Source organism: Stegostoma tigrinum, chromosome 15, assembly GCF_030684315.1.
Source record: "Stegostoma tigrinum isolate sSteTig4 chromosome 15, sSteTig4.hap1, whole genome shotgun sequence".
Taxonomy (NCBI): Eukaryota; Metazoa; Chordata; class Chondrichthyes; order Orectolobiformes; family Stegostomatidae; genus Stegostoma; species Stegostoma tigrinum.
This window is the reverse complement of record NC_081368.1, coordinates 64,984,305-65,003,171: the sequence shown is the minus strand read 5'-3', so window position 1 is coordinate 65,003,171 and position 18,867 is coordinate 64,984,305. Positions and strand designations below refer to the sequence as shown.

Below are 18,867 nucleotides of genomic sequence, written 5' to 3'. Positions count from 1 at the left end.
TTAAATGAATAGAACATTTAGGTTCTAGTTGCTAGGTCACACTTCACTGACAGCCTGGCCAGGAAAGGGCAGCTGAGATTGCCATCTCTCATCCTTCTCCTCATGCTCCAATCCTTAGCTGCTTATAATATTGTTGGTGGTAAGGACTCAGTTGTCTTGGTATAAAGCAGACTATCTTGATTCAACATATCCATTCTGGCAAGTAAACTGCAGGTCATCTCCAGAGCATGCTCAGTCATGGAACTACTGTTTCAGTAGGCTATTTGTCCACTCTATTACATCTGTGTGGTCACATACTTTTGACAGATAAGTTATGCATGAACATAAACTTTGCATCAGAGTCAACAGCCATGTGGACACTGTTCTGAGGAAGGGTCACCGGGCCTGAAACATTAACTCTGTTTTCTCCTCCACAGATGCTGCCAGACCAGCTGAGCTTTTCCAGCAACTTTGTTTTTGGGCACTGGGTAGCTCGGTGCCCATTAGTAACTCTGCAGTTTGTCACAATGATTTAAATGCAGCTAGCACTGCAGACTGCACGAGAGTAAAGGTGTCATGCCTGTTGCTAGGAGGCCAGACTTTAAATTGCATGATTCATTGCCTTATGACCATACTTCAGCATCAAAATGGAATCGCTCCCTGTTCCAACATAGTGATGGAATCTATAGTTTTAAAGTTCGTAGATTTTTCAAAAGATCAATTTGAAATGAAAAGAGAAACAGAAAAGAAATTGACCCTTACAAGACTAATTCTCACCAAATCATCGAGAGTATCTGGTGCTTATTGCAATAATATAAAAGAAAATAGAATTATTAGAGCTCAAGATAACAAAGTGTGAAGCTGGATGAACACAGCAGGCCAGGCAGCATCTCAGGAGCACAACAGCTGACGTTTCGGGCCGAGACCCTTCATCAGAGAGGGGGATGGGGAGAGGGTTCTGCAATAAATAGGGAGAGAGGGGGAAGTGGACAGAAGAAGGAGAGAAAAGAAGATAGGTGGAGAGGAGAGTATAGGTGGGGAGGTAGGAAGGAGATAGGTCAGTCCGGGGAAGACGGACAGGTCAAGGAGGTGGGATGAGGTAATAGGTAGGAAATGGAGATGTGGCTTGAGGTGGGAGGGAGGGATGGGTGAGAGGAAGAACTGGTTAGGGAGGTGGAGACAGCTGGGCTGGTTTTGGGATGCAGTGGGGGAAGGGGAGATTTTGAAGCTTGTGAAGTCCACATTGATACCATTGGGCTGCAGGGTTGCCAAGCGGAATATGAGTTGCTGTTCTTGCAACCTTCGGGTGGCATCATTGTGGCACTGCAGGAGGACTATAATGGACATGTCATCTGAGGAATGGGAAGGGGAGTTAAAATGGTTTGCGACTGGGAGGTGCAGTTGTTTATTGCGAACCGAGCAGAGGTGTTCTGCAAAGCGGTCCCCAAGCCTCTGCTTGGTTTCCCCAATGTAGAGGAAGCCACACCGGGTACAATGGATACAGTATACCACATTGGCAGGTGTGCAGGTGAACATCTACTTGATATGGAAAGTCATCTTGGGGCCTGGGATGGGGGTGAGGGAGGAGCTGTGGGGGCAAGTGTAGCACTTCCTGCGGTTGCAGGGGCAGGTGCCGGGTGTGGTGGGGTTGGAGGGGAGTGTGGAGCGGACAAGGGAGTCACGGAGAGAGTGGTCTCTCCAGAAGGCAGACAAGGGTGGGGATGGAAAAATGTCTTGGGTGGTGGGGTCAGATTGTAGATGGTGGAAGTGTCAGAGGATGATGCCTTGTATCCGGAGGTTGGTGGGGTGGTATGTGAGAACAGGGGCGATCCTCTTGGAGCCGTGGTGGTGGGGGCGGGGTGTGAGGGATGTGTTGCGGGAAATGCGGGAGACACGGTCAAGGGCGTTCTCGACCACTTCAGGGGGAAGGTTGTGGTCCTTGAAGAACATGGACATCTGGGATGTGCGGTTTTGGAATGCCTCATCCTGGGAGCAGATGCAGCGGAGTTGGAGGAATTGGGAATAGGAGATGAACCCGCTATAGGCTGAATTATAACTGCTTACTAAAGAAAGAGAGCGGGAATATTCAATGGTTGGAAAGGGTAAATAACCATCAAATAATTTGATTCCTATGCTGTTACCTCTGACAACTATCAAGTCACTAATGAAATCAGCAGCTTTTTAATAGTCATTGAAACCTTCATTTGTTTTGGAGTAGGATATTGATGTGACAAAACAATATTCTGCTTTGTAAGATTATATAAGTCCAGCAAATGTGAGATCCAGAGCTAATTATATGAACAATCACATTGCTTTCATACATTATTTACTAATCAGCTCATCCATCTGTTTGGTTGTTTGGAAGCTTTGTGAGATGCAAGACTTTTTGGCTGTCTCACAAGCACTAATAGATTTGGAAGTGCAATTATTTTTGTCTATTGCAATAGGAGAGCGCATTTGATGAATTAGCCATATGTATGAAATTATGAACATATTAATCGTCTTTAAAAATTTATTTAAGTGATGATTAATTACTTTAGCTAACTTATGATCTACTGAAGAGGTGTATACTTTTCAATGTGCCTATTCAAGTGATGTATTGTTTTTCCTGACAGATTCTTGAGATTTTCTAAGACATTGAATTATTGCCATAATATCTCTTGTGGATTCTGTTTGTAAAGTGGATGCGCTGTGGGTAGGTTATGTGGTGCAAGGTAAAGGTTATTCTTTTCTTGCTATGGACAGAATATAAGTTTCAAAATAAACCATACTCACTATTCTCACCACCTGTCAGAAAGTACATTACGATTGCATTTTTCTTTTTATTTTACTTAGCAGAGAGTGCATCCCCACCTTGTCTGTTTGCGGACACTGATTTTGTATGTGCGTTGCGTGTGGTTATTTCTGACTGAGTAATCTTAGCACAAATGAACAGAAGCATGCTGGTTTATCCACGCACTGGCTTCTAAAATTGTGGTTGAAAGTCCAAAGCTGGAGTTAGCAACCTGAAAGTCCTTCATGGAGGTCATTGTTTGACTCCTGAACTGCAGCTTAGCCATTGAAAACTTCTGCGTGTTCAGAATTCCTTCAAGCGTTTTTGGACGCATATTGATAAATTGTAATTTCTGCTTTGCTGTTTTAATTTTTATAAAAGGCTTGATTACTCACACAGAGCAATAAGGTAGGTTTCTGAGTGTTTTATTTTTATTTGCTAAACGTGGTTCACTTTCTAGCTCTGATTTAGGTGCTTTGATATTGTAATTCGATGTTTAATGAAGCAGTGGGTTTTCCTTGTTATGGAACACAGCTGTTATTAGACTTCTGATGAGACCTCCCAGATTTCAAATTTTAATGCTGATCTCGCTCTTTGTGCTCCTTCTCTGCAGCCTTAACATTGTATTCTGCAATCTGTTCTATTCCCCTTACGCAGTTTTTATGGTATGATCCGCCAGTACTGCACGCAAAACAAAACCGTTCACTGTACCTAGGTACGTGTGATAATAATAAATCAAATCAAAACCAAACCCTTTCAAAATATATCTAAGAAACAGCCTAGACCAGAATGTGATATGTTTTTAATTAGTAATTGACTGAAGGGTGGTGGACAGCGAATAGGAAAATAAGTTGCCTACTCCAGCTTTTAGTTCTTATGGTCTTAAATTAAGCTTGAGGAACAGCATCTCATTTTCTGCTTAAACACTTTACACCCTCAAGGTTTCAATACTGAATACCATAACTTCAGAAACTGCCCACATTATGCTTTCTTACATTCCTCTGGCCACGTCCCCCATATCGTTGTCCTGTTTCCTTTGCTCCTAGTAGAGTTCACACATCCTCTCCCTTTAACAACCTATTTTACATCCATTTTTTGTCTCTTTTTCTCTTTCACTACCATTAGGTTACGCTTAGATTAGACCTAGATTTATTATCACACGTATATAAAAATAACGGTGAAAAGTGCTTATTCGTGTACAAGACACAAAGTGTCACCATTCTCTGGTGTCATCGTGAAACACTCAATCAGAAGCAATATTTGATTGGCATAGTTCATCCTTCCTTCTTCTTGTTAGCCTTCGCTACTCATCTGTTCATAGCTTGATGTTGGCAGGGTCTCTATAACAGGCTCCACGGACTCTGTAAAGAGCTCCCGGGCCTCTGTGACAGGTTTTGGGGTATCGGGTACAGGCACTGGGATCTCAGCTACAGGCTCCAGGGCCCATCCCCGCTCTCACTGACATTTCCACAACCACCACATGTTAACCTCCGACACTCCTCTGGATCCTAACGCCAGTCGTCGGTTGCCAGGGTCCCGACTCCGGCTTCCCGTGCCACTAATGCTGAAGCCTCTGTGACCTCAGCGCCAGTGCCGGAGCTGGCCATGGATCTGGGACTGCTTGGAGCCTGGCCCCAACCAACACACCCAGGGAAAAAATAATGGTGGAAGGACCAAAAGCCATAACAGCCAGCAATTGCCAGGAGGAGCCGTCTTGCGTTGCCACGACTGCCACCTGTCTTTGGCACAGGTCTTCTGGCCCCTAGTTTCTCCGCTGCCTCTGTCAAAAGTATTAAAAACCCCATTTCCCTACACTGTTTCAGCTCTGAAACAGTGTTGTACTGGCCTTGAATAGCTAATTCCGTTTATTTCTCTACAGATTCCACCAAAGCTGCTGCTTTCTGGAGCATTGTTTGTGCTTGTTTGTAACATGTTATCCAACCTTATGGAATGTTGCGATATCACCTCTTTTGCACCTTCACCCACCTCCCCCATCTCATCTGAAGGTTCTGCACCCCAGAATGTCATGCTGACAGTTTTGTTCTTCCCTCAACCACAACTGTCCCTGTCTTAGCAATGATATCATATCCCCATACATTAGTCTACTTAGCAGTCTTTCTCACAAGACTTATTGCAGTGGAAAAATACCATCTAGCTTTGCCACACTCCTTTCTGCTGTAAGTTGAACATATTTGCACTGGTTTCTGGACTGCTTTAGTGGTTCTTTGGTACCTGTCTGCACATCATCCCCACCTTAAATTTAAGTAGTATCTGAGATCCCACCCCATCCCTGCAAAAATTAATTTTAAACACCACCAACACCTTTAGCAAATCATAAGACTTGCAAAAGACCCACCTTCCCCAGAAATGAACACAGTGATCAGACACAGGCAATCTGTTCTCGATTGCGATGCACTCTGGGGCTTTCCTGAATAGGTGCCTGCCTCCCTCAAACTGATCATTACCCCCTCTCTGACTGCGCTGCCTTAAGCTGCAGTGGAAAGATAATGAGAACAAATTGAAGGCTAAGGTTGCTACAGAAGTTAAAGAGAGTAACTTAAACAGACAAGGCAGGCAAGAGTACAGCAGGGAATGAGGGAAGACTGGTGAATTAAACTGCATCTAATTCAATGCGAAAGGACTGACAGGTGAGGCAGATGAAGTCAGGGTACGGATGGTAACATGGGACTGAGATATCATAGCCATTAGAGAAACCTGGCTGAAGGAGGGATAAGACTGGTAGCTTAATGTTCCAGGGTACGGATGCTAAAGGAAGGACAGAAAAGGATATGAGAGAGGTGGAGGACTGGCATTTTTGGTCAGGGAAAGCATCACGGCAGCACTTAGACAGATTATTCTTGGGGGACTGTCCAATAAACCTACATGGGTGGAACTGAGAAATAAGAAGTGGGTGATCTCATTGATGGGATTGTACTGTAATTCCCCCAACAGTCAATCGGCCTGATGTAGCCGAGGGCATAAAACATTCACTTGAAACATGATTAAAAAGGTCAACTCTGTTAATATGGCACAGGTCTTGGTATGCTGTACTGTACCCTTTATTGAGTCAGGTTTGATCTTTTAGCTTAGTTATACAATGAGGATATGGCTTTGAGGTTACAGATTTTAGTTGAAAACAATTCTGTTGCTGCTGATATCTTCAACGTGGAGATGGGGCTTTGTCATCACAAGCACTATGCAGTCGTCACTCACTGATACTGAATTGGACAGACACATCTCTAACAGGTAGACTGGGGCAGACAATGTCAAGAAGACTGTTTTCCTTATCACCTGTTGTAGACTCAGTCCGGCAGCTCTGTCCTTTACAACTCATCCAGCTTGGGGAACAGTACTGAGCCACTCTTATTGATGGGCAATTAAGTCTCCCAACCAAAGTACATTCTGTGCCTTTGCTAGGCTCTGTGTATCTCCAAGTGGTGTATCGTTTCATCCACTGGGAATGGCGGTGGTACTTGGTTAAACAGTATTTGAGCCTTGCCCAGCTTTGACCTGTGTGGGTTATTCAGTATTATAGGAAGATCCACAACCTCACGCTCTCCCCATAGCCGACCCCCGAATTGATGCTCATGTACCAGCAACTCTGGAGGGGCTGGCCTGCTAGGGATGGTGAAATGGTTAACATTGTAAGCTATGATTCCATGATTATGAGCACTTCAGCCTGTTGCTTCCATAGAAACAGGCCATTTGGCCCCACAACTCACCCCCAACTCTCTGAAGAGCATCCCAACCAGACTCACCCTTCAACCTTAACCCTGCAACTACCATTACTAATCCACCTAATCTACACATCCACAGACACGACAGGCAATTTAACATGACCAATCCATCTAACCCGCACATCTTTTGACTGTGGGAGGAAACCAGAGCATCCACAGGAAACTCACGCAGAGACTGTGTGAACTCCATACAGGCAACCACCCAAGGCTGGAATTGAACCTGGGTCCCTAGAGTTGAGAGGCAGCAGTGCTAACCACTGAGCCACCATTTTGCTATCATGATTGAAAAGTCCACGAGCAACTCTCAAGTCCCCAGATGTTGGTAAAGAGGAAATTGCAGAGTTGACAGGGCTATGTTTGTCATTTCTGGTGTTTAGGCTTGACATTGGATGCTCTGTCAGCTCTAAACTAGGTAAAAATCGATTATGTCTTCTAGTGAAGGACGTTACTAAACCAAATGGGATTTAATGACAACCACCAGTCATTACATGCTCACCATTAGACTAGCTATTTAATTTCTCATTTTGTTGTATCAACTGCCCTGAGGAGAGTTGAACTCATGACCCACATCATTAACCCAAGGTTCTGGACTACTAATCCAGTCACATTATTACTACTCTCTCTCTCTCTCTCTCTCTCTCTCTGGGAATGTCACTGGCACAACCAAATACTTCACATACAAGTTGCCTGTGTAAAATGAACTTTGGGACATGTAGATCACCTTTATTTTTCCTGTATTAGCATAGACCATCCCATTTTTAAACAAATAAGTAGAAACAGCACTCTGCTTTGCCTGAGCTCCCACTTAGAGTAAATTCACCCTTTCAAATTGTTGCGGCACTCAAACCTGGCCGTGCAAAATTGCTGCACCTTGACCTTGAATGTTCTGAAACATATGCCACCATCTGCATTAGAAATGTTGAATATGGAAACAAGCTAATTAACAGAAGAAATATTCTGGGGTCTTTATCATGAACTGACTGAGGGAAGTCGAGCCATACCCATTTCAAGGAATATAAGGGATTGGCTTCTGATTGTGGAAGACTCAGCAACAACACAGAAGTTCAATCAGTCTTAACTACAGGCACGAGCACTAGAGACTTCATTCCTTTCAGAATAAAGTGCTCACGTTGGGGCTTACATCCAATACCTGAGCTAGTGCCAGAATCATTCATCATTGTCCAAAAATGGAAGAACATCAATTGATTGCTTTTGGGATCCCAAAGAATGATCAGCAGACACATCCTCTCAGGGACAGGGCGAGTACTTTATCAAAACATGACATTACATTCACGTTAAACTACGAGTTTTGAGATTTTGGTTGTTGCGAATTGCAGAGTCCCTCTTCAGGGTGCCAGTGCAGTTCTAAATCACCAACAGATTGCTGCTAAACAGAACAACAGAGTTTAAATGTGGGGAAGATAGGTTCTTGATAAGTAAGGGCAACAAGGGTTACAGGGAGAATAGGATTGAGAAACATATCAGACACAATTGAAAGTGAGATCGATGGGCTGAATGGCCTAATTCTGCTTGCATATCTTACGGCCGTTTGGAAAATTGTACTTTTAGCTTGAATTCTAATCTGTGAAATTATCATTTCTGAGCTGCCCATTTCCTTTCTTTCCGTTAGACTATTACTAATGAAATTATGGGTGAAGGTGATGAGAACGTGGAGCGTGGTAACTGGTCCTCAAAAACTGACTACCTACTCTTGATGATTGGTTATGCTGTGGGTCTGGGGAATGTCTGGAGATTCCCATACCTGGCTTACAAAAACGGAGGAGGTACTGTAATGGATCCAAAATGTGTCAAGAGTGAAGTAAAATTTAGTGAATTATTTCATTTCCCTACAAAGAATATTCAAGTCAACAACCAAAAAAGGAAATGTCATATTGGATACATGTCCCTAGGAACAAAGAATCCAATCCCACAGGTTTTTAGCTATGCAGTGTTTTGGAGTGTGTTTTAGAATCAGAGGCAAGAGCAAGATACATCAAATAGTTGGCTTTCAGAATGAAATGTCTGAGCCCTGGCAGGTTTGTAGAATTGTTAATCAATGAATTTTGAATATCTTTTGAAGCGTTATTGTTTAAAATGGATGAATTATCTGCATCAAGTATACTTAATGCACCATATATGAAACCCTAGTTACTAGTCTTCTCCATCACTCTCTGTGGCTGAGGTTTGTTCGTTGCGTTCTAGTTTGTTTATGTTAAAGGCTCTTCAAAACTGCGCAATCCTAGATCAATGAAAGGTTCAGACATGTGTTCTAACAACATGAGGCTACAAGATCAAGGTGTAATGAAAAATGAAGATGATATGACTAAGAGGCTGTCTGGAGAGAGCTTTCAAGAAGGGCATACTTGGGCTAGTGTACATCTGTAACTGCCTACATAATCAGTAATAAAAGATTATTGGTGAAATAATCCCAGACTACTGCAAAGTTATTTGATAGATACTCAGGTCCCTATCACTTCAAACAAAAGATGAAACAGAAATCAAGAACAAATGCATAAAAATGTTGCAACAGAATTTTATAAGGAGAAAGAAAATAACCCAACAAAAACAAAGTTGCTGGAAAAGCTCAGCAAGTCTGATAGCATCTGTGGAGGAAAAAACAGACTTAATATTTCAGGTCCGGTGACCCTTCCTCAGAACTGAGGAATTGAGTATGAGGACATTGAATTTCTATACAGGGAGAGATGGAACGTTTGACAGATGGAGCAACACACAGATCAATGCATGGATAGACAGGCAAATACATCAATAGATCTTCAGTGTTTCCATCAGATTTCAGTTTCTGGATTGTTAACATGTGAAAATTGACAAATGCCTTCTGGATACCTAACCCACTCTCTGCCTCTGGACATCTGATACCAACTCTCTATTATCCACAACTCACAACACACTGACTCACTTACCCCTTTTCCCAACTGTCACATTATACCGTCAACCACTTACCTGCCATGTTACTCCCTCACTCAGCTGATGTCCATGCCCGACCACCCACTTGCATCCCAAACCGCTCACCTACCTACCACCCTAGTCCCTTACCCATCTCCTTAGCCTATGCTTACTTACCAATATCCCCTCAACAATTAGTTTATACACTTCCCTTTCCTCAGTACCGAAAAGCAACTGCTGTTTTTTCCAAAACAGGGCCATGGCCTTCTGTGGAAATCCGCTCCAATGCCAAATGTCAGATTTTCTAGACTGATGCATTGGAAGCTGGGCCAGTAAAGTCCTGAGAGTTTTGGTGATGATATCCAATCTTAATCTGTTACAAGAAGTCCGAACCCAGGTCAGAGTGTCAAAAAGGCATTATTTCAATGGAACGCCTCTGGCAGAAAGGAGGAGATTCAGTTGAACAGATGGTTGCAGCCTCCATTAAGACCTTTTCTATATTTTCCAGGCGCATTCCTTATTCCCTACACAATCATGCTGGTTCTCGTTGGGATACCATTGTTTTTCCTGGAATGTTCCTTTGGCCAGTTTGCCAGCCTCAGAATTATCAGGGTGTGGAAAGCTGTGCCCATGTTACAAGTTGGTGTTTGCGGAATAGTTCAAGGTTAGTAACAGTACAAGCAGTTACCACTGTATTTTTTTTTACCTTGAGTCAGAGTTTTAAACTGGAACTTGTCAAATGTATCAATGTGAATGCAGTAGTTTCAAACTAAGTACTGTATTAAAGGAAATGATGCGGCAAAATGTAGCAGACAATTTGAGAACAACAATAAATAGCAATGAAACAGCAAAGAGATCATATTGATGCTCATAGATAAGCATTAACTGGGTCACCGGAATGACATTGTAATTAACCGTGTTGTGTGTCAGAGGCAAAAGAGCTTTACACTGGGTAATACTGATTCATTTAGGTGCAGCTGTTAGGTGTAATGTAAAGTTCTGAGGAAGCCTGTACCTAAAGTTTTAGAAAATCTCTACACCAGCATGCTTCCAATTCCAATTCTCATTAGTTTTGTTGGGTTTAGGACGTATTTATAAATGCTCATGCTTTCTTGAACATTGCTTGAAAATTATGTTTTGGGTGTTGTTTGCTTTCTTTGCCTCCCTGTGTTGTTTTCTAAAGTTATCCCAATCTGCTGGATTTCCACTTCTCCTCACATTTATAAAAGCCTTATCCTTTAGCATGATTGCCTCTTCCCTCATTTATCAATAACGAATTGTTTACCCTTACAAGTGGAATTCTTAGTCTTTTCTGGTTTCATATGTGACCAGAAACTTCCTTCAGAATGTTCTACTGTTGGGCTCAGAGTATCTCAGGCCAATTCAGTTTGCATCTATTCAAAGTTCTTAATTTAAATTTAAAATTTTCGTTGAGTCTCATGCCTCTACCACTCAATCCTTACATCAAATGCAATTTTCTCTATTTCTTTCACCCACCTCCTTATGTGTTAGGATGTCTCTAATTCACACTTTCAACTCAGGGATTCTGATCCAGTGCGAGGTGAAGCAGTCACTTTAACTTCAGGTCTGGTCAGCTTGGACAGCGTCACTAGGCTGTAGGCTGTAGCAAAAATTGCTTTGTTTGTCTGACTAGCTGAATCCGTGGCCAAGAATTTATTGCTAACATTAGCTTGTAAACTAAATTTGCATTCCTTGTTTCATTTTAAGGTTTGAGGCTCAGCACGATATTTGTGGTTGTAACTTCGAACATTTTATACAACTGCATCCTTGCCTACTGTGTGTACTACCTGTTTGCTTCCTTCCAATCACCCCTGCTGTGGTCAGACTGCTTCAATTGGTGGGGAGCTGATGAAACATGCAGCAGGACTGCCAAAGGTACAGTGCTCACTTCTACTGGGGAAAGCGTAGACACTGATATTCACTGCTCATTCTGTCAGTCTGAGTGGGTGAGAGAAGTGGACAATAGTTTCAGTGACCATGTGACCATCCAGCAGAAAGAGTTCAATAGAAAGCAGGAGGAATCATGGCACTGAGTCACTGGGCCTACAGGATGCTCAGTAATAAATAAAACATGACTGCTGGAAATACATTAAAATAATTACTTGATCTTCCATTTTTATCATTATTTAAGGTAGTTAGTATCTGAAAGGGTTAATGGGCATCATGCAATTCAGCTTTGCATATCACGGTATATGTTCTGTTCCTGGAATGAGCAAACAAATCCCTGCCAGTTCCCTAAGCAGTCATTCTAACGTTAATTCCAGGTAGCTAACAGTGATGTGTACGTACTGTTATGCTGACCCTGATATCTCTCAAGCAACTATCATGTAACTGCTCCGAAGAAGGTTCACTAAGCTGAAACGTTCACTGATCTATTTCTTCAGATGCTGAGAGTCCTGCTGAGCTTTTCCAGCAATTTCTGTTTTGTTGTTGTTCACGTAACTAAGATATATGGTGATTAGCTGTTATGACTGTGTAACAAACTTGTTTTATCAAGATTGGTTGGGACTCGTACCTCTCTTCTACCAAAGACATTGGATTGGCAAATTCCTCATAGAGTATGAGTAGCTTAGATTGATACCAATAAGGATTAGCTTCTGTGAATCTACTCAAGTCATCTCAAATAGTTCTGCGGAGCACAACTATGTCACATACCAGCTGACCCAGGACATAGAACACTACAGTGCAGTACAGGCTTTTCAGCCCTCGATGTTGGGCCGACCTGTGAAACCAAACTGAAGCCCATCTAACCTACACTATTCCATTATTATCCATATGTTTATCCAATGATCATTTAAATGCCCTTAAAGTTGGCGCGTCTACTACTGTTGCAGGCAGGGCATTTCACACGCTACTCTCTGAGTAAAGAACCTACCTCTGACATCTGTCCTATGTCTCTCACCCCTCAATTTAAAGCTATGCCCCCTCGTGCTAGCCATATCGATCCGAGGAAAAAGGCTCTCACTGTCCGTCCGTTCTAATCCTCTGATTATCTTGTATGTCTCTATTAGGTCGCCTCTTAACCTTCTTCTCTCTAATGAAAACAGCCACAAGTCCCTCAGCCTTTCCTCATAAGACCTTCCCTCCATACCAGGCAACATCCTGGTAAATCTCCTCTGCAGCCTTTCCAATGCTTCCACATCCTTCCTATAATGCGGCGACCAGAACTGTATGCAATATTCCAAGTGTGGCCGCACCAGAGTTTTGTACAGCTGCAACATGACCTCATGTCTCCAAAATTCAATCCCTCTACCAATAAAACCTAACACACTGTGCGCATTCTTAATAACCCCTATCAACCTGGGTGGCAACTTTCAGGGATGTATGCACATGGGCACCAAGATCTCTGCTCATTCACACTACCAAGAATCTTACCATTAGCCCAGTACTCTGTATTCCTGTTACTCCTTCCAAAGTGAATCACCTCACACTTTTCCACATTAAACTTAATTTACCACCTCTCAGCCCAGCTCTGCAGCTTATCTACGTCCCTCTGTAACCTGCAATATCCTTCCGCACTATCCACAACTCCACCGACTTTTGTGCCATCCCCAAATTTACTAATCCATCCTTCTACGCCCTCATCCAGGTCATTTATAAAAATGACAAACGGCAGTGGCCCCAAAACAGATCCTTGCGGTACACCACTAGTAACTGAACTCCAGGATGAACGTTTCCCATCAACCACCACCCTCTGTCTTCTTCCAACTAGCCAATTTTTGATCCAAACCACTAAATCACCCTCAATCTCATGACTCTTTTATGCAATAGCCTACTGTGGGGAACCTTATCAAATGCTTTACTGAAATCCATATACACCACATGTTTGGTCACCTTCTCAAGGAACTCAATAAGGTTTGTGAGGCACAACCTCCCCTTCACAAAACCATGTTGACTATCCCTAATCAAATTATTCCTTTCTAGATGATTATAAATCCTATCTCTTATTATCCTCTCCAACACTTTATCTACAACCGAAGTAAGGCTCACTGGTCTATAATTACCAGGTTGTCTCTACTCCCATTCTTGAACGAGGGGACAACATTTGCTATCCTCCAGTCTTCTGGCACTATTCCTGAAGATAATGACAACATAAAGATCAAAGCCAAAGGCTCTGCAATCTCGTTCTTAGCTTCCCAGAGAATGCTAGGATACATTCCATCTGGCGCAGGGGACTTATGTATTTTCACACCTTCCAGAAGTGCTAACAACTCCTCTTTGAGAGCCTCAATCCCGTTTATTCTAATCGCCTGTGTCTCAGTATTCTCCTCAATATCATTGTCTTTTTCCTGTATGAATACAGACGAAAAATATTCATTTAGCGCCTCTCCTATCTCATCGGACTCCGTGCACAACTTCTCACTGCTGTTCTTGATTGGCCCTAATCTTAATCTAGTCATTCCTTTGTTCCTGACATACCTATTGAAAGCTTTAGCGTTTTCCTTGATCCTACCTGCCAAAGACTTCTCATGACAACGGGATAAAATTAGCAATATCTATCATTAATCATGAGAAAAATCAAAGAAAAGGATCTCTTTCTATTTTGCTGCTCAGCTATTCATCTATTGCAAAATTATTTCCAAAATTGTACATTTTTTCACCTGTGTTCATTGTTTCTTTCTCTCTCTCTCTCTCTTTCTATTTGTACCCTCCATTGATTTGCTTCTGTGTCCATCTTTGCCTTTGTGCAAATCTTACTTTCTCTCTTTGAGAGACAGCCTCGCCCTTCATTTGCATTGTCCTAATTCTGTGTGGCTCTCACAAACTTGCTAACCATTTGTGGCTTTTATTTCCAAGTCTCATCCCTTCCCTATTTTTCTCATTTTCCAAAGAGAACAGCTATTTAACTACTGCTTCCAAACATTTCTCTCCAAGGTGTTCCATTTGAACTCTTGGGCAGTTTTAAAGACAGTTTTGGTTTTCTTTGCAAAATAGATAAGACCAAAAGAAGTAAGCACCAGAGTAGGCCATTTATCCCCTTGAGCTTGCTCCGCTATTCAACAGGCTCATGGCCGACCCATTATTCCACATGCCCACTTCCCTGCATTTTCCACATAGTCCTTGATTCCCCTATATATCAAAAACCTATCTTTTCGTCCTCCTTTGCTCAATTTTGAATTATTCTGTCTTCAAGGCTATCACTGACGTTTGCCTCCTTACACTTCCTTGATTTGCCGTGGTTGGTTTATATGTCTTTCAGACAGTTTCATCCTCACAGGGTTATACTTCTGCTAAGAGTTATGAATTACCTCCTTAAATGTTTACCACTGCTTGGTTACTGTCCTTCCTGCTAATCTATCTGCCGAGACCATTTTAGTGAACTCTATCTCCATTTCATCGTGATTCCCTTTATTTCACTCTCAAACTGAATATTAATTTCCATCATGTTATGAACATTACTTACGACTGAAATTTTGCTGAGGTCATTTATTAAACCTGCCTCATTACCCATTACTAGATCCAGGACAGCCTGTTTCCTGATTGACTCCATGACATGTTGTTGTAACAAAAACAGGTAGTTCTCCAATAACAGGATAGTTACGCTCTTGTTTGACTTCACGCTATAGAAAGTTTGTGTATTTCCAAATTCATCAATCCCATTAACCAAACATGCGATATAGCAGAAATACCGAGTATTCCTAATGCATTCTATGAATTTGTTGCCACAGCTACCACTTCCAGCTTGACTGACGCAATTCACAAGATGATTAAGGTAACTCATAATGATTGCTCAATTCTTTCTACAAGCACTTATTATTTGTTGATTCATTCCTTTTCCTACAGTGTGGCTACTGCTTAGGCTTCTACACATTCCTCCAACCAATGTCTTCTTTCCCTTGCTATTATTTACCTCCATCCAACATGGGTCCACATTGTCCAAACTTTAATCATCTCTCTCAACTGGCCTCATTTCATCTCTTATTAACAATGCTGCCCCACCACGCTTTGCTCCCCTTCTGTCTTTCTGGGAGGTCAGATCTCCCTGACCTCCTTGTTACCACATTTCCAAGTTAGTTAGGAGATCATATCCATTTGACTCACTCCAAATGCTTCATGCATTAAGATACAAAACCTTTAGGCTTGCCTTTATGCCATTTTTAATCATCCCAACTTTCCTATATACTGTGGCACTACTTGTCTCACGTCCTTGATTACCCAGTCTACCATTTTTTAAATTTTACTGTTCTTTCTTTCATTGCCTTCCTTGTTTCTCTTTCCCTCGTCACCCTGCTTAGGGTCTCACCCCTCACTATTCCAGTTTAAACCTGGCCTAACCCACACTAGCAAATATTTGCCCTGAATCAATCTCAGTCCTACCCAGTTGTAATCAACTGAGTGTGTGCTGGTCCCACCTCCCCTAAAAGGGATCTTGTGGTGCCGTGGCAGTGTCCTACCACTGGGACAGGAGGACTGAGTTCAAGTCCCACCCACTCCAGAGGTGTATAATAATATCTCTGAACAAGTGGGTTTGAAAAAATATTCCCCTTTCCCTACAATGTCCCAGGAATCAAAGCAGAAACCCTGTGCTTTGCGCCATTTTTCCAGTCATGTATTCATCTGATATAACCCACAATTTCTACTCTGATTAGCATGTGACACTGACAATAATTCTGAGATCACTTGCTTTGAGGTCCTACCTTTCAATTTTATTCCTAACTCCTATCTTCAGCTTTTAAGAACTCATCCTTTTTGTCATTGATAGGTCATTGATATTAATGTGTACCACAATGACTGGTTGTCACCCTCCACCTACATCATGTCTTATAGCTGTTTCAAAACGTCCTGGATCCTAGAACCAGGGAGGCAACATGCCATCCTGGAGTCTCATATGTAGCCACAGAAAAGCCTATCTATTCCTCTTACAACTGAATGACCTGCAATTATTGCATTCCTGCACTTTCTCTTCCTCTCCTCTGCAGCACAGCAAACTATGTTGTAATGAATTTAGCTGTTGCTATTTTCCTCTGAGAGGTCATTTCCCTCAGCAGAATCCAAAGCAGTGTTATCTGTTTTGCAGGGGAATGGCCACAGAAGGTTCCTGCACAGTCTCCTGCGTGTGGAATCTTAGCCTGCAGTCTGTCCACCTCTCAGTATATGTTATCCATGACTTTCTCAGCTTTGTGGATACTCCTCAGTGTCCTCGGTCGCCGGCTCCCACACCCACATTACCAGGAGCTGATGACACTTTCTGCATATGTACTGGTCCCGGGCAATGGCTTCCCACTTGGATCAGGAGGAGTACACCACAGTTTTGAGCTCCACAGTGACTTCTTACACCATTGCATTAAACATTTAATAGCCTCTTAAAATCAAACAATATCAATGACTAGTGGGACCTTCTTCCCTTAACCTCAAATTATAAACCGCAAAACAACAAATTTATGAACAGTATGCAATTATAGTCAGCACTCACCATCTGTACACATACACAATCAGCAACATCTGCTTGCTCTGTGTCACTTTTGAATGCTGACATCAGCTCAGTAGCTTTGCATCTGGATTGAATGAAGGTCTCGCTAGTTATACTCTTTTGAAAGTTTACCTGCTGTTCTGTTCAGCTGCTCCTGGCCAGATTTACTCTCTCTCGAACCTCTGGCGCTCTTAAGGTACTGAGTTCCTTAAAGTTGCTGTTTCCCCTTACAGTCAAAATTCCCTAAGATTTTACTTTTCTATTAAACAGCAGCAGTTCTCAACACTCGGAGAGGAGGAGGGGCTGATCATCTCCTCCCTCTTTCACCAACTCCACGAACACTCTAATACAAAGGAGCAACTCCAGTGCAGACCTATCCACATGACTACACAATTGCAGCCATTCAGACTGGCAGTGTGGATAATCTCTGAATCTTTTGGACAGATGCGGATCATGGGTGGATTCTGAGAACTGGAAAATTACAAATGCAATCCTGTTGCTTGAAAAATATGTAAAGGTTAAGCCCAACAGCTTTATGCCAGTAACTTAACATCAACAATAGTGAAGGTTTCAGAAGCAATACTTCCGAGTGAAATTAATGGCTGTAGTGTTTCTGTTCGATGACATCAAGGATTGTAGGTGACAACAGCTCCCACATAGTTAAATGAAGGGATAACGGTTTCTTGAACACCGTCTCCGGCCATATCACACCATACGGCATCAGATGAAATATAGACAAGGAAATCTCTTGCTAATATCATCCCTTGCCCTGCAAAGGGAATGGCTCATTGTGTTTTCATGTTATGAAACTTAAACCCTTACAATGTAAGGATAGATGCGGGAAATTACTGATAATTTTGCTAGCAAACCGCATGGTTGTCATAAAAGGGGACCGAAGATTATTTGTTATCACAAAGTCACATTACGGCTATAATTCATGCGGCCCACAGTCTCATCAGCTCGGTAAAGTATTGATTTGGAGTGAGTAATTATACATTAGAAGTTCATCCTCACAGAAAACATGTTCTAATCGCAAATGTCTTCGTTCATGTCCTGAGTATTCCTGCATTAATCAGCATTCATTGAAAAACATGTTTACGCAACTATATCACGTCTCAATTTGGTTTTATAATTCATGATGTTGCAGATTGCGGCAAATAAAATCTATTACAAACCGAGTGAGTGCCAGAGCTGGGCTGTGCTGTGGGGATAGCATGCAGACTGTAACTCTCCTTTCATGAGTAAGAGGATCTAGAGCACAAAGAAATTGGGCAGATTCAGAGTGAAACTGTGATCCTGATTATATAGCTGGAAATAGCAGCATCATTCTCAATCAGCTGTGAAATTCTAAAATATATTTCACATTTTCCAGATCCACTCTGCAATCTCACTCTGGATGATGGATATTTTGAAATTGTTAATACTACATGGCTGCAGGCAAACAATGAAACTTGTCCAAATGGATCAGAAATCTCCGTTCCTCACCAGACACAACATCGTGGGCTGAAGGGCCTGTTCTGTGCTGTACTGTTCTATGTTCTATGTTCTATGACACCGAGTGAGTACTACTGGGAGTAAGTACATTGTGCAGAGTGCTATACCTGTAACCTGCACAGCTGAACCAGTAACTTCTCTGGGGGTGGGGATTTGTTGGTGAATGCCCTGGTTAATGAGAGAAGTTGTTTGATTTCAATAGAGGTATTAATAATATTGTAGAACTGTTCCAAAACAGCAGCATAATCGGGGCCCTATCATAAGTAGGTTTACTTTAATACTATCTGTATGGACCTTCAACAGACTTTGGAGGGCTCAGTGTTTTGCAAGCCTGAGCATCTTCATTGGCAAAGATGAGGGAGTGGTATAGGAGAGATGGATGGAAGAATATGGGGGACTCTGATACTCTTGTTTGAAGGCAGTCATTCTGCCCATCCTCCTCCCAGTCCCAAAAGCACCATTCTGCCATCTTTACGGCCTGGCCTGGGTCATTTGGTGATCCTAGCTTTGATTAGCTGCATTCCCAGCAAGGTTCACTAGTATCCTAC

General features: G+C 42.3%; 1 protein-coding gene across 1 annotated transcript; it reads left to right on the top strand.

Annotated features, from left to right (window-relative positions):
- The first annotated feature begins 3,035 nt into the window (after positions 1-3,035).
- LOC125458971 (sodium- and chloride-dependent neutral and basic amino acid transporter B(0+)-like) lies at positions 3,036-18,768 on the top strand. The gene is made up of 5 exons (XM_048544845.2): positions 3,036-3,160; positions 8,120-8,273; positions 9,902-10,057; positions 11,122-11,289; positions 18,198-18,768. The coding sequence occupies exons 2-5, from the start codon at positions 8,138-8,140 to the stop codon at positions 18,401-18,403; spliced, it is 666 nt and encodes a 221-aa protein (XP_048400802.1). The 5' UTR covers positions 3,036-3,160; positions 8,120-8,137; the 3' UTR covers positions 18,404-18,768.
- Positions 18,769-18,867: the final 99 nt, after the last annotated feature.